The sequence below is a fragment of the Heterocephalus glaber genome, unplaced genomic scaffold (assembly GCF_053883595.1).
Source record: "Heterocephalus glaber isolate CG9 unplaced genomic scaffold, H.glaber_assembly_v1.0 deba00000071, whole genome shotgun sequence".
NCBI lineage: Eukaryota > Metazoa > Chordata > Mammalia > Rodentia > Bathyergidae > Heterocephalus > Heterocephalus glaber.
Window position 1 is genome coordinate 19827535 of NW_028258137.1, and position 14739 is coordinate 19842273.

Here is a 14739-nt window from a genome sequence, read left to right on the forward strand (position 1 = left end):
TGAGGGGGAGGAGAGGGAAGATCTTTTCTGGAACCTTCTGGATGTAGGATTGACAAGAGAGTAGTAACCTCCCACTAGGCGGGTGACACATTTGGGGGCCAGGGCGCTGTCGTCCAATGCCACCCCTACATAGCCCCTAGAGATGGCTTTTCTTACTTTGGTGACAGGGGTTGTCATAATTCAGGGGCAAAAGCTACATTCTTGGTGCGTCAGACCTGGGAGTTAGAGGCAGCCAGTAGGGTTTTTTTTTTTTTTTTTTTTTTAACGAAGAATAATGAGGTACGCGTGTCTCTGATGACCAGAGCTCAGTCCATGATCAGGGTTAGGGCTCAGTTTGTGTCTAGGATCAGAACTCAGTCTGGGGTTAAGTCAGAGCTCAGCTTTAGGGACTAATCACATAAAGTGGCAGCACAGGCATTACAACCACTGCCCTGAAGTCACTGAATCCTGACCTCAGGCAGTAAAGTGGCTGATGCAAGAGTCACTCCCAGGCTGGGGATGAGAGAGAGAGGAGGGGAGAGACAGAGTGGGCCACGTACCCCCAGGTGACATCTCGAGCACCGAGGCATTGAACAACCGATGGGTGAACACAGGCCAGTTGTCATTTATGTCATGAACTTTGATAGTGAAGTTGGAAGGAGGCTCCAGGTTTTTGTTAGTGTCTTTGTCCACAATGAGGGCAACGAGGGAGTACTCGGAGACCTTCTCCCGGTCGAGCCTCGCAAAAGCATACACATCCCCTGTGTCTGCATTGACCTGGAAAATGCTGTTAGCGGCCTCTCCTTTGAGCACATACGTGGCGTTCTTGCGGTTCACACTCGACTTGAGCTGGGAAAGAAGATGCAACATGAGATGAGATGAGAACAGGCAGCGTGGCTGTGTGCACATGTCTGTGCATGAGGGTGCTCACATATGTAAGTGTGTGTGTGTGTGTGTGTGTGTGTGGTTCAGACCAAGGATCCCAGATGTGACACTAAGTTTTAGCAAACCTCCCACTGTTCACCAGTGAGTTGCTCTAACACAAGTTACACAAACACCATGCTGGTGTGAGTTGCCAAACAGTGCCCAATGCACGTCTGGAGCACCGTAGGTCCTTGAAGACATTTTCTGAGTGAGAGAATATCCTGGTGCTCAGGAAGGGAAGGGGTACTGATCTCCTCTGACTTGTTACTTCATCGGTAAAATGGAGCTAATACAACTTCGGAAGTCGAGGTGCTCTAATGAGCAGAGTAGCAGTTTTGAAAATGAATCCTAGGAAACTTGATTTTTTGGGTTCCCATCAGTGGTGTGCTGGGGCCGGGTTGTGTCAGGATGGCTTTCCAGAGGCACCTTATAGCTTCAGGAATATTTGTGCGCTGGCTGTTAAATATGGCCATTATTAAAAATTAAATTCTATAAACTTACAATTAAATAAACCGCAATACAAACAAAGCTCACAAATACCCAGAATTCATCACGTCTTAACTATTTTACAACATTTTAGTATGTTTGAGGTTGTCTATGCCTTTTGTACGGATACTATGGGACCACGCACACCTCCCAACTCTGCCTTCGGTGGTGTCCAGTCCGTAGCCTGAAACCAGGCACAGTGAGGACCCTGACATGGAGGAAATTGACAAGTACTATGCATCAGGACTTTTCCCCCACGAGGGTCACTTGTCACCATTTCTCGGCACGCAACTGGTCTTGGTCAATTTAGTTTTGGAACCAAACATAGAATGTTCTCTTCTTGGAGATTTACAATGTCCAGTCCTGCAGAAAATAACTTGTTTAACTCAGGATTTCCTGTACTTCTTAGATCAATGAACCATTTTTCTTTGCAACATGTGCTATTATGATTTGGCATGAGATTTGGAAAATAATATATGTCAAGTACTTGGCATGGAACAGGCTTTCAATAAATTCTAGTTACTAAAATTATTATTATTATTATTATTATTATTATTTTGGTACCGGGGATTGAACTCGGGTCCTTGTGCTTGTAAGGCGGGCAGCAGAACCACTGAGCTAAAGCCCCAACCTAGTTACTATGTTATTAATGGTAGATCTATAAGCTAAATGATATTAGAAGGTTGAGAGTGACATTCCATACATGGAATCATAGAGAATATCAGGACCATAAGATAAGTGTTTCATGCATGTAAAATGGTATTCTTCTAGATTATTAAAATGTCCAAAAAATAGAATTTAACTTAAAAAGTAGTGCCAGGCCCCACATTAGGGGCACAGAGGTAATAGAGACCCGTCTTGGCTTTCAAGGCTAAGGCTTGATGCCTTGGAGGCTGGGACCCTGAGGACAGGTAGCACTCAAGAGCCAGACAGAGCAAGAGCCTTGGAAGGTGTCCCATGAGGACTTCTCAGAAAGGTTGAAGGAGGATTGCAAAAGTGTGGGGCCTCAGGAGAGGAGAGGGAGATGTGAGAAATCTGTGGTCCAATCCCATGAGGTCTAGAACATCTCCTCTGGGCTTAGCAGCAATGAAATCAATAGAGCCCTTGCTGAGAGCAGCGACAGCCAGTGGTAGGCTCAGAGGCCAAACGTTGGAGAGGAGAGAAGAGTCTGGAAGGTGAGGGAATGGAGACAGGGAGGAAGGAGCCTTTCCCTGGGTGGGTAGCAAATGGCGATGGCAACATCCTGGAGCAGGACTGTGGTGGTGGTGGGGGCAGGTGGCCCCATGAGGAGGTCCCAAGGCCTAGTGTCCAGGACTATGATGAACAGCTAGAGGGGGACAAGAGCTCTGTAACCTCTGGTGCACAGGGACAGCGGGACTCAAAGAGAAGGGACAGTCTAGGGCGCTGTGTGAGCTGCTCAGGTTAGGATAAGATGACACTTTGCAAACTGGGTTCCAGGTGCAAGTGGTAAAACTCACCAGGCAGGGATGGCGATGGGGAATGAGTCTGCTTGCATCCGGGTATTGGAACTATGCATAAGACTTCATGTGCAGTTAAGTTTTTGTTCTGTCCATTTCCCAATTTTTCTTAAGTAATCATTGCTTTCTAGAATGGGTTTTAGATTTCCAGAAAACTGAGAAGCTAATGAGTTCCTGTATGCCTGCTCCTTTTCCACCTAATATCAACATTTTACATTAGTGTGGCATACTTGTTATAATAAAGATACCAATATTGGTGTATTATTATCAACTGAAGTTCACAATTTGTATAGAAGTCCTTTTTTTTTTTTAACCTAATGTCCTTTTCCTGTTACAATATCACATTTGAGATGTCACATCACATTCAGTTGTCATGTTCCTTTAAGCTCTCTTTGGCTGTGACAGTTTTGCAGACTTTTATTATTTTTGATAACCTTTGCATGTTTTGAGGAGTACTAGTCAGAAATCTTGTAGGATGCACTTCTGTTGGAATTTATCTGATGTTTTTCTCATGATTAGACTAGGGTTATAGGTTTTGAGAGCCCCCCATTTTCTAATGTCACTGTTTTTGGACAGAACATACTAATGCCGAAAGCCACTGTGACCCACAGGGGTGGATTCAGAAGGCTTCGCAGGGCTCGCTGTCAGTGTCCATCCAGGTCTGTAGGCAAAGGCTCCAGACTTTGACCTTGATAAACAGAGACTCCCTTCCCTCCAATTACATTCTTGGGAGCAGGGAGCCAGGAAGCGATCCTTGCAGCCCTGTGCTTGCCACTCCAAGGGATCTTTCATTCTTCCTAGGGTGGGGACCACAGATGATGCACACCAGTTGCCAAATGAACACACTTAGATGATGCAGGCTGGATGTTCTTCCTGCTGTTTGCAGACCCTTGGGTGAGCCCTCTAAATGCTGTCCTCCCAGGCACAATGCAGTGGTCCCACTTTCCCCTGACTCTCCCTGACTCACCAGCAGATTTTCCTTGGGGACCAGCCATTCTCCTCAGAGGATGATTCATGGCACAATTATTCCATGTGGAAAGATTTAGGTGGGTTGATGATATTTCCCTCTCTGATGAGGACTCACATTTGCAGTAGAGTCAGGTGCTCCAGAATTTCATAGGGCTCTCTGATCTCACTGTGTAACTCTGGACTTGTGTCTTCCCCTCTTACTGGCCACGTTGGAGAATTTACATTTCCAGGTCAATCATTGTGGGGAGCCAGAAGAGCCCATGGGCAAAATCAGCTGGCTGTGGATGGGGTTGGGAGTAGAGATTCTCCAGTTGGCACCATCCACTTCTTTTGGCCATGGGGACACTTTGGTGCCATGGCCAGACTCTCTCAAATGAGAGGGTCCTCTTCAGATTGTCTCCCTATCCTCAGAGGGTTCCCATCACTACTGTTTTTTGAGTTCTTTTTCCGATGTATGCTGATCCTCTAGATCAGGGTGGGTAAACTCTGTAAAGGGCTAGAGAGTAAATATCTTCAGCTTTGTAGGCCATATGATCTTTGTCACAACTATTCAACTCTGCTATCTTAGCATGGACAATTTGTAAATGAGTGGATGTGGCTGTGTTCTAATAAAACTTTATTTACAAGTCCAGGCAGGGGCCAGATTTGGCCAGCAGGCAATAGTTTGCAAATCCCTGCTGTAGGCCCCTGTCTCTGTGATGGTGGGGACATGTCTGTCTTTGCTCACTGCTGTCTTTCTAGCACCTGGTCTATTGGTTGGAGCTGTCCATCTTTTCTCCAGTACATTCGACATGTGCTTTCTTATAGCTGGTGTGTAGATTTGAAGGAGTTGACATGCTGAGATTTTATGGATTTGAAGCTTTCTGAGAAGCTTTCTTTCTCACAGAAAACTCTCAATATACCTAGTCCATTTATCTGTCATTGTGTGTAAAATTCTACCATGAGAGCCATTCCTTTGAATTAGAGTTGGTGGTTTGACATCTGTGACAATTTGACATGGTGAGACAATTCTGCACGCACACAGATTAGCTTCAAGATTTCAGAACATGGGTTTGGGATGGTCACATCTAAAGAAGGACAAAATAAGGGGCTGGGGATTTGGCTCTGTGGTTCCACCGCCTGCTTCACAAGCACAAGGTCCTGAGTTCGATCCCCGGTACCAAAAAAAAGGACAAAATAAGGGTTAGAGCTCTTGGGGCAGACACCTTGGAATAGGTGTCCTGTATTTGGGGAGACAGTTTGGGTCATAGGGAGCCTGGGAGGAATAGTCAGAGAGAAAGGGATTTTTAAGGAAGTTCATAGGCCTAGGCCAGGTTTGGCAAACTATGGCCAGCAGAGTTGACAAACATCATCACCAGCACAATTTTGTAGAAGGCTTCTCAGGCTTTTACTGACTTCTTAAGGAACAGTTAATGTCAGCCTGGGCTGGTTCTGCCCTAACCCTGAACCTCCTGACTAGTCTGAGCTCTGTAACCTCAGAATAGGATATCCTTTTTGCTAGTGATAGTCCATTGAGCAAGCTTTAGGAGAAAATGAACCATAGAGTTCATTATCATCACCACCACCACTATCACCTTCATCATCACCATCATCAATACTTTTTTACTATCACCACCGACATCATTACCACCATCATCATCATGTCTATCACAGTCACCTCCATGATCACCACTATCACCTTCTCCTTCATCATCACCATCAGTACTACTATCACTACCAACACCATTACCACCATTATCTCCATCACCATCATGACCATCATATCTGCCATCATTTGCCTCCCCTTCATCACCACAGCCACCACCTCTACCACTTTCATCATCACCATCATTACTTCTACTTTATTACCTCCATCATCTTTGTTGCCACCGCTACTACTGCCACTATTGTTAATACCACCATCACCTTCATGATAACCAGTATCATCACCTTCTCCATCATTACCATCAGCATTACTTTTGATACTAACATTACTACCACAACCATCATCATCACCATCATTACCACTATCCCTACTCCTTGCTGCCCCTTCATCACCATGGTTACCAACATCACTACCACCATAACCTCCATGATCACCACCATTACCACCTTTTCCATCACCATCACTATAATCACCATCATAACTTTCAACAGCATCATCATCTACCCTTTTGCTATTATCACCACCATCACAGTTAACACTATCACTACTATTTCTATAATCAGCACCTCCATCATTACCTTCTCCTGCTTCACCATTACCATCACTGCCACAATCATCATAACCATTTCTGTCACCATTACCAGTACTTTGCTCACCTTCATTACCACCACCATCACCAATGCCTCCACCACCACCATCACCACTACTATCATCATCACCATTACTACCACCACTGCCATTACCACCACCAGCACTACTGTCATTACCTTCCCCTTCACTGTCATCACCACTGTCACGTCACTATTACCACTACCAGCACCAGGACCATCATTACTTCCCTATGTTAGTTAGCTTTTTGTTCCTGTGAAAAAGGAGGCAAGGTTTATTTTGGCTCATGGTTTCAGAGATTTTGATTCATGGTTGATTGGCCTTTTTGCTTTGTGTCTGTGGCAGGGTAGTAGATCATGGTGAAAAAATGTGGTGAAGGACTTCATGGTGGCCAGGAAGGAGAGGGAAGGGAGGGAGGGGGAGAGAGAGAGAGAGAGAGAGAGAGAGAGAGAGAGAGAGAGAGAGAGAGACCTAATGACATAATTTCCTTCCACTTTCTAAGAGTTCCACCATCTAACAGCAGCACAGACTATCAAAAAATCCTTTAGAGCATGGCCTTTGGGGGATCATGTAAAATCTAAACTATAGCATTTTTCCCCTGGGCCCCAAAGGCTAATGTCCATCTCATAGTGCAAAATACATTTAGTCAATCTCAAAGAATTCTCAAAGTCTTAAAAGTTACAGTATTGGAAATGCAAATGCAAAGTCTTCTGTGAGACTCAACGCAAACTTTTACCTGTGAGAATCAAAAAGTAAGTTATATACTTCCAAGACACAATGGCACAGGGTAAATATTCCTATTCCAGGAAGGAGGAGTTGAGGGTTAGAAAGGAAGGATTTGACTAAAGCAAGATCAAAACCCAGCAGGACAAACATTAAATCCTGTGGCTAGTATATCTAGTACCTGGGGTACATGGTGGCTTAACATGAGGTCAAAAGGGCTTAGGAAGCTGGGCCCCTATGGCCTTGGGCTTGTTCTGGTCTGTCTGCAGCTTCCCTCAGCAGGCATTCTATGTTCATGGCATCTCTAACTTCCTTGGGTCTCCGCTGCAGCTTTGTTTCACTCTCATAGATTTATATAACACTCTGTCAGGGACTGCTTTTTTTTTTTTTTTCTCTACCACACATGATCTGGCCTCCTAGGCTTTCCTTTGAAAATTTGGTGGAAGCTTCTAAGACCCTATCCCACAGCTATTGCATTCTTATGCCTGCAAAACCAGCGTAATGTGGATGATGCCAAGGTCTGCCACTCTCAAGAAGTAGCTTGGCCTGCATAGAACAAGGCTGCAGCAAACTTTGAATGTCTAGATCACTGAACACAGGAAAATGAATTCTAGAAAAACAGTTTCCTAGGCATGCCTATATGATGAACAGGACTCTCTGGAGCTTAGTGTGGTATGGATTGAATCTTGCAAATTCCTGAGATAGCCTCAAGGTATTTTTCCTATTGTTCCAGTGAAAATTACTTGATTACCATTTTTATGGTACCAGGGATCAAACTCAGGACCTTGTGCTTGTGAGGCAGGCAGCGGAACCACTGAGCTAAATCCCCGGCCCTCTTGGTTACCTTTTACTGATTCAAATCTCTTTAGCAATCAGACCCTCCTTGTCTGCAACTTTAAATTTATTCTTTTTGTGGCCAAACTACAAGATTTTAAAGTCTTTTCACCCTGTTTTTTGGTCTTAATTTTCACTGTCAGTCTAAGTAAAAGCAGCCAGTAATACCCATGACACTGCTCGAATGTTGTGTTGCCTTGAAATTTCCTCTGTCAGATAAACCAGTTTATCATCTTTAAAATTAGCCCACAGAAGACTCAGGGCAAGGACAAAATGCAGACAAATTCTTTGCCAGAATGTAACACAAATGGTCTTTAGTCCAACTCCCAATAGAACCCTTGCTCCCATCTGAAACTCAAGGAATCTGAGTCTTTACTGTTTATATTCCTATCAGCATTCTGGTCTTCTGATCCCTCATCAGAATTGCCCAGTAAGATCTGCCTCAGCATTCTAACACTTTTTAGCCTGCTTCTCCAGACTTTTCCAAATTCCTCTTACATAACAATTCCAAAGTTTTCTGAACCATACTATTTATTAGGTATAGCCACAATGAGGACTCCACTTCTTGGAATCAATTTTCTGTTAGTCAGCATTCCATTGCTATGACAAAATACTAGGGGTAATCACTTAAATGAGAAAAGATCTGTTTGGTTTATAGTTTCAGATGGTCATACATGGTTGCATGACCCCTGGTTTTGGTCCTGTGACAAAGCAGAATATTATGGTAGAATGTGTGTGGTGCTCACTTCATGGCAGCCAAGAGGAAAAGACAGAGAAAAGGGGTGAAGCCCCAATAACTCCTTCATGGCCATACCCCCAAAGACCTAACTTCCTTCCACTAGGCCCCACCTCCTAAAGGTTCCACCACTCTCATAGTGCCACAGGCTGCCAACAAAGCACATGACTTTTTAAGACATTTAAGATCCAAAGTGTAACACTTTCTTACTTTCCCTTTCACTATTACTGCCACTGGTACCATTACAACTGCTATCATCATTGTCACCATTACCACTACCATCATCATCATTACCTTCCTTACCCTTCCTTCACCGACAATACCACCATCATCACTACCACCACTACCAGTGCAACAATCCCTATTACCATCATCTACCACTAACATTATCACTATCACTAGCACCACCACCATCATCATTGCTATTACCACCATTTCCCTTACCAATCACCACTGTACTGTTACTACCACTACCATCACCATTACCACGGCCACAATTACCATTACCACCATCACCTCCACCACTTCCACAACCATAATCTCTCTTACCTTCCCCTTCACTATCACTACCACTATTGTCACCAATAATACTTTCTCCTTTCCTGTCACCACTGCCACTACAGATACCATCACTACAACCATGTCTACCACCTTCACCATCCATGCTTTGGTTGCCATTGCCCCCACAACTTTACCACCATTACCATCAGCTGCTGAGGACTTCTCCTGCCCAGGGGCCTGAGACTTACCTTGCCCACATAATAGGGTAAAGGATCAGTTTTCTCTTCATCAACATGCATCTGGTTCCAAATCCAGTCTCTCTTCTGGCGCCTGTGGATGCATGGGAGGCTGAGGGTGTCCAGTTGGGTAGGGTCACAGCCTGCCACTGATGCTGCCACCAACAGGCCCATGTAGGTGCCTAAAGCAGTGGTCAGCATTGTGAGCCTCTGCTTCTTCCTGGGAAGGACCAGTCTGGAAGAAGAGGAGACAATCAGAGCCTGGTGGCTGCTGCCCTACAATGTGAGCAGCTCCTCTGGAGAACTGAACTCGGTTTATCTGTTTACTCCTTCTTCCATCACCAGCAGAACCAGACCCTGTTCCTGGCTCCAGATTCTTCCTCCTGGGCACATGGCTACATGGAGGAGAGGGGAGGGGCTGTGAGGGCCTGGAGGCTGCAGGGAAGGGCTCTGGAGGAGAAGTCACTCTGGTACTAATTGCAGCTCCCAAAGCTCTGCAGTGGCAATTCCCATTTAGCAAATAAGGAAACCCAGGTACAGAGGGGTTAAATCCACATCAGAGTAAGTGGCGGAGCAAGTAATGGAGCCCAAGTGCCTGGCCTCAGTGGCTAACCTTTATCAAGAACGTAATACTTGCCTGACTCTGGTCCAAGGACTTTCTACATGTTATCTCAATCTTCCCAGTAACCTTCAAGATTGGTACGATTATAACCCTCCTGTTACAGATGAGCTGAGGAACAGAGAGGTTTACTAACATTCGTGAGATCACTCAGACTACAAGGAGGAGGGCCAGGAAATGAATAAAGTCTGCCTGGCCCAAAGTTCAAGTTTTTTCTGACCCCTTTCATCCCACCAACTTCTACGGGGTGGGATATAAAGGCTCCTCTGAACAAACAGGTCTCCTCAGCCAGCCTGAAAGTCCCTATGGCAGCTTTGTGTTGATGCTATCTTCAGAAGGTCCCTAGGAAAACCCAAATGTCTTAACCCAGAGGTTAGTCCCTCGCTCCACTCATATGAGGTGGTTGTCTTAGGAGCTCTCACAAAAGCAGAGGTGCATGGAAGTGGGAGGTTGAGAGGCTGGGTTCACAGGACAGGCTTCATAATTTGCAGGCCCAGTGCAAAATGGAAATGTGAGTCTTTTGTTCAAAAGTTATTAAGCATTTTGAGTCAGAGATGAGAGAACATTAAACCAAGCATGGGGTCCTCTGAAAAGCAGCCCCTGTTCTGTTGTATAGGTTCCATACTTTTGAAGGCATCCTATATGACAGGAATGAGGGCCACCCAGAGATTAAAGCCTGGCTTCATCCTGAATTTGGGGGAACAGAGATTTTCCCATCATGGGGCAGTGTGGGTGGAAGTCAAGCCTTTGACCATCACCATGCTCTCTCAGCCTTGAACCCTTCTTCCACACATCCTGGGTCCCTGTGTCACTGATCTGCAGCTCCTGGGATAGTGTAGAGGAAGAAAGTGAGTGGGCGGCAGTAGGAGCCAGTCTGCATGCCCGGAGAGAGACGTGGACCTGCAGGATTTGGGTGGGATGGCTTCCTCCTCAGCTGTCCCTTGCCCCACTCGAGGGAGAGGCTGAACTCTGTGTCACAGAAGGTTTTGAACTTCAGTGATATTTCCTCTGGGTCACTGGCGCCGGGCTGGCCTGGCTGAGGGTCTCTGGGCCAGCTGACCTTAGTCTCCAAGGCTCCGCCTCTGCCTCAGGGGGAAGTGGCTCCCATCGTCCCAGGGTGATAGTGGAGCCCAGAAAATTGGTGCACTGCACCTGGGGGCTCAGTCTCCTTGGCTGTCAGTGAGGAACCTCATGCTCTGGAGGTCAGATGCTCCAGGGAGGAGGAAGGCAGTGAACTCAGGGCTGGGGAGCAAGTGAGGCTGGGGTGCCCCAGCAGAAAGCTTGTTCTGACTTAGGGAGGCATGATGCTGTCCCTACCCCGGAGTCATTTCCTTCTCTGCTTAGAGAAGAAACTGCAAGTTACAGTGCTTTCTGCTGCCCTCAAGTGAGAAGTGAGTCGGAAATGGAAGAGTAAAAGAGAAATGAAATCAGGAAACAGGGTAAAGGGTTCTCAGGGTTCAGGGTGGGACAGACAGGGTGAGAACACGAGCACTGAGCTGCTGAGTGTGGAGCGCCTGCTGTATGCTTGGCTCTGTTAAGCCGCAGGGTTGCAGTGTGAACCAGCCCGGTGCACACACTGTAGCAGGAAGGACAGGAAAGCAAGTACACGGCAATGAGAATGGGGAACACAATTCAGAGTGAGGGGGCAGCTGGCCGAGACCATGAAGCCAGGGAAAGCCCCGCAGAGAGGTGTTTTTTGGTTTTGTTTTGTTTCCTAGGGCTAGGGATGGTACCCAGGGCCTTATGCATACTAGGTAAGCACTCTACCACTGACATCCCAGCCCCACTCAGAGATACTCAAATCAATATCTGACTCTCATCTATAGGAAGGACAGGAAGGAAGAGAATTTCAGGCAGAAACATCAGAAGGTACAAAGGCCCTGCGGTGGTAAAATAATCACTATATTTCAGGCATCCAAGGAAGTCCCCTGGGTTAGATAGAAATGAGCAACAGGAGCTGGGCACAGGAACTAGTTGGCAGGTCTGTGTGAGAGGCGAAGTGAAGGTCCCCGAGAATGCCCATCCCGAATCCCTGGAACTTGGAATATTCACCTACGTGGAAAGAGACCTTGGGCAGATGAGATGGGGTGATGATCCTGGACAATGTGAGTAGAGCACTGTAGAGAATGGAGCCCGAGGGTCAGATTCAGAATGAAGATGTGATGACGGGGGCTGGAGGAATGTGAACCCATCAGCCAGGGAATGCAGGTGGCCTATTGGAGCTGGAAGAAGTAAGGACAGGGATTCCCCCTAGGCCTCCAGAGGGAATGCAGCCCTGAATTTTAGCCTTCTGGGGTTCATTTCAGACTTCTGAACTTCAGGACTGTAGGAGAATAAATAAAAACATGCACAGAGCTCTAAGGCCCCAGATTGTGGCAGGCTGTCACTGCAGCTGTAGGCCATGAGTACACTTGGGCTATGGAGTGCTGTCTCATTCCTCAGCTCCCCATTGTTTGTTCCAGTCAGACTCCCTCTCTTCCCTTCCTCTGCTCCAGGTCACAGGGATGCCCTGGCCCCCGGCCGTGAACTTGAGGGGCCTTTGGCAGGCACTCAGAGGCCAGAGGAGAGAAGTGTGGGTGTTTCTTCCCTGCTCCTCCTTGCTCTGACCCTTATTTCCCATGGTGGCTGCATCTCTCCTGACGCCACCTTCTAATGAGCAGCCCCTCCACGCTTTGGTTCCTCACTAGGTTCTGGAAATGTCCCTCCCTTTGTCCCTTCAGACCTGGCAGTGGTCCTGGGTGCCTCCATATCCTGCCCTCCCCCAACACAGCCCTCTGCAGCAGCCCCTTTTAAGTTGCTCCATTGATCCCCCGGTGTCCTGCTAGGACTGCAGGAACATGGCTTCTTCTGTACGGTGGCCTGTTTGGATGGGTGAAGATGTCCCCAGGCCTGACAATAGCAATGAGCCAAATGAATAAATAACAACACTGGACTTCAGTGAAGCAGAGCCCTCTGGTCACAGGCTATAATCTCGTGGCCCAGGGGGGACATTAACCCCTCGGTGGGCTTTGGATGGTGCCATGTATGAAGAGCTCTGGGCAGGGGTGGGAAAGGCCTTTGGGTTCTATTCTGTATCTAGCAGAAGCTCTGCCCTGTGGGCTGGAAAAAGCCCTAGCAACACAGGGGTCACCTTCAGGCTGAGCCCTCAGGATGGATGGCCCTGGCTCATGTAAGGCACTCATATCAATGTTTCTATACCTATAGACAATGTACCTATACAATGTGTCGTATCAATGTGTCTCTTGTCAGGGGATGGGGAGGTCTGCATGCTTAGCTCTCTAGTCAGCCATTGTCAGTGAGGACACAGGAGCCCTGGAGATAGGCCCTTTGGAATCAGGAGTCATATAATCCAGTCTCGTCCCCGTATCTTTCCCAGAGGAGACTTGAGCACTTCTGGGGCAGCCCTTTTTGCCTGGGGCCTGCTGACTTGCCTGAGCTCCTCTCCTGAGGCGCCGTATCTCTTGTAAACTCTGCCACAACCCTTGGAGATGGTTGTCAGCTGCTGCATTGTGCAGGTGAGGAAATGGCAGCTCAGAGAGGTGGAGGGAGTGAGTCATCCCAGGTCACACACAGCAGAAGAGGTGGAGCCAGGATTTGAGCTTTCACCCAAAAGAGTGCTTTTTGCCACCCTCTGTCTCTATTGTGCCCCTCCCGTGCAAGGATAATAAACCATTCTCAATGTCTGGCTTTCAGAGATACCACCTCATTTAATATTCATCCTGTGGATGTAGCAGTGATCATTCCCATTTCACAGATGATGAGACTGAGGTTCAGAGACAGAGAAGTCCCTCAAATGTCCATCCCTGATCCCTGGAACCTGGGATGTTCCCTTACATGGCCAAAATTCTAAGAGGTAGACTTAGACTTGAATCTAGATCTGTCTTTTTCTACACCCTAGGCTCCTTCTACACACAATCTCAGAGGAACCTAGGAGGGATCTTTCCATCTGAAAAGCCACACTTATTTGTGTCTTTTGCCTTTTGTGTTAGAAATTTGACCACCAAAGTTGGCTGTAGGGCAATTTTTCCTCTTCCTCCTGCACAGAAAGGAAGTTAGGCCCCAGACTGGCTGCAGCCACAGCTGGAAACAGAATTTCCCTGAGCTTAGGGTCAGGGGGATGGCCAGAACCACAGCTGGGGTCAAACTTATCTCAGCCTTTTTGCTTTTAACAAGCAGAGTCTGGTGTCCCTTTTGGAGAGGCTTTGGATGTCACTAGGTGGATTTGGGCACCACCCATGTCCAGAAGGACTAAGGAAGTGGGTTGTGGTTTTCAGGCTGAGGAGGTCCAAGTGTGAGACTGAACAACAGTTACTCCATTTTGTAATAGGGCCCCAACTTGTCTGCTTCTGTTACAGATCACCAGGGGAACATCGAGTTCCAGGAATGTATTTGCTGTTGTTCCAGGAAGGTCTGTGGAGTGCGCAGTGTTCCATCATGCTTACCCAACTCCATAACAGAACATGTTAAGAACAATCTGTAAAATCCCTCTCCTTCAGCACTTCGCTTTTGTATTTCTGCTTGCTAACTTCCCCCTAGCATCTCCTATAAAAGGACCTCAGGCTCTGAGCCTCTCGCCTCTCTAAGCTTGGTGCTTGGGGGTACCGTCTGGCCAGACTAATAAAGGTCTGTTTTAAGTTCACAACTTGTCCGGTGTGTTCCCTCCTGGGTGATCCTCGCTGTAGCCAGCTCCTCAGGAGCAGTTGGTGAGACACACAGTCTTACACAAGCAGGTGGCCTGGGGGACTTCAGGGACAGTGAGAAGTGGAGCCAGGAACCTGGGGCATCGGGGTATGGATCTAAGACTCACAGAGGCTGGGCCAGCGCTTGTCCCTGTCATCCAGAATCTATGACTGTGCCCTCGTCCCTGGGGCTTGTTGTTATCTCTCTGAAGCCTTCTCTAGAGCCTTAAAGTTAAAGTCACACAGTGACTTGACCACCATTTATGGAGCATTTTCTATGTGCCAGGCACGGAATCACTATTCACAAAGAGACAGGCACAA

The 14739-nt window shown here is 47.1% G+C and overlaps 1 protein-coding gene across 4 annotated transcripts in view; it reads right to left on the reverse strand.

Moving 5' to 3' along the window:
- The window catches only part of Cdh5 (cadherin 5), a 39103-nt gene that overhangs the window by 19286 nt on the left and 5078 nt on the right, over window positions 1-14739 (reverse strand). For all 4 annotated transcript variants that reach the window (XM_021256950.2, XM_004843112.3, XM_021256949.2 and 1 more), the window contains exons 2-3: window positions 9133-9355; window positions 540-828 (exon numbers count right to left, since the gene is read on the reverse strand). In XM_021256950.2, coding sequence (XP_021112609.1) covers window positions 540-828; window positions 9133-9321 — 478 coding nt within the window. In that variant the 5' untranslated portion in view covers window positions 9322-9355. The remainder of the gene's footprint in view (window positions 1-539; window positions 829-9132; window positions 9356-14739) is intronic.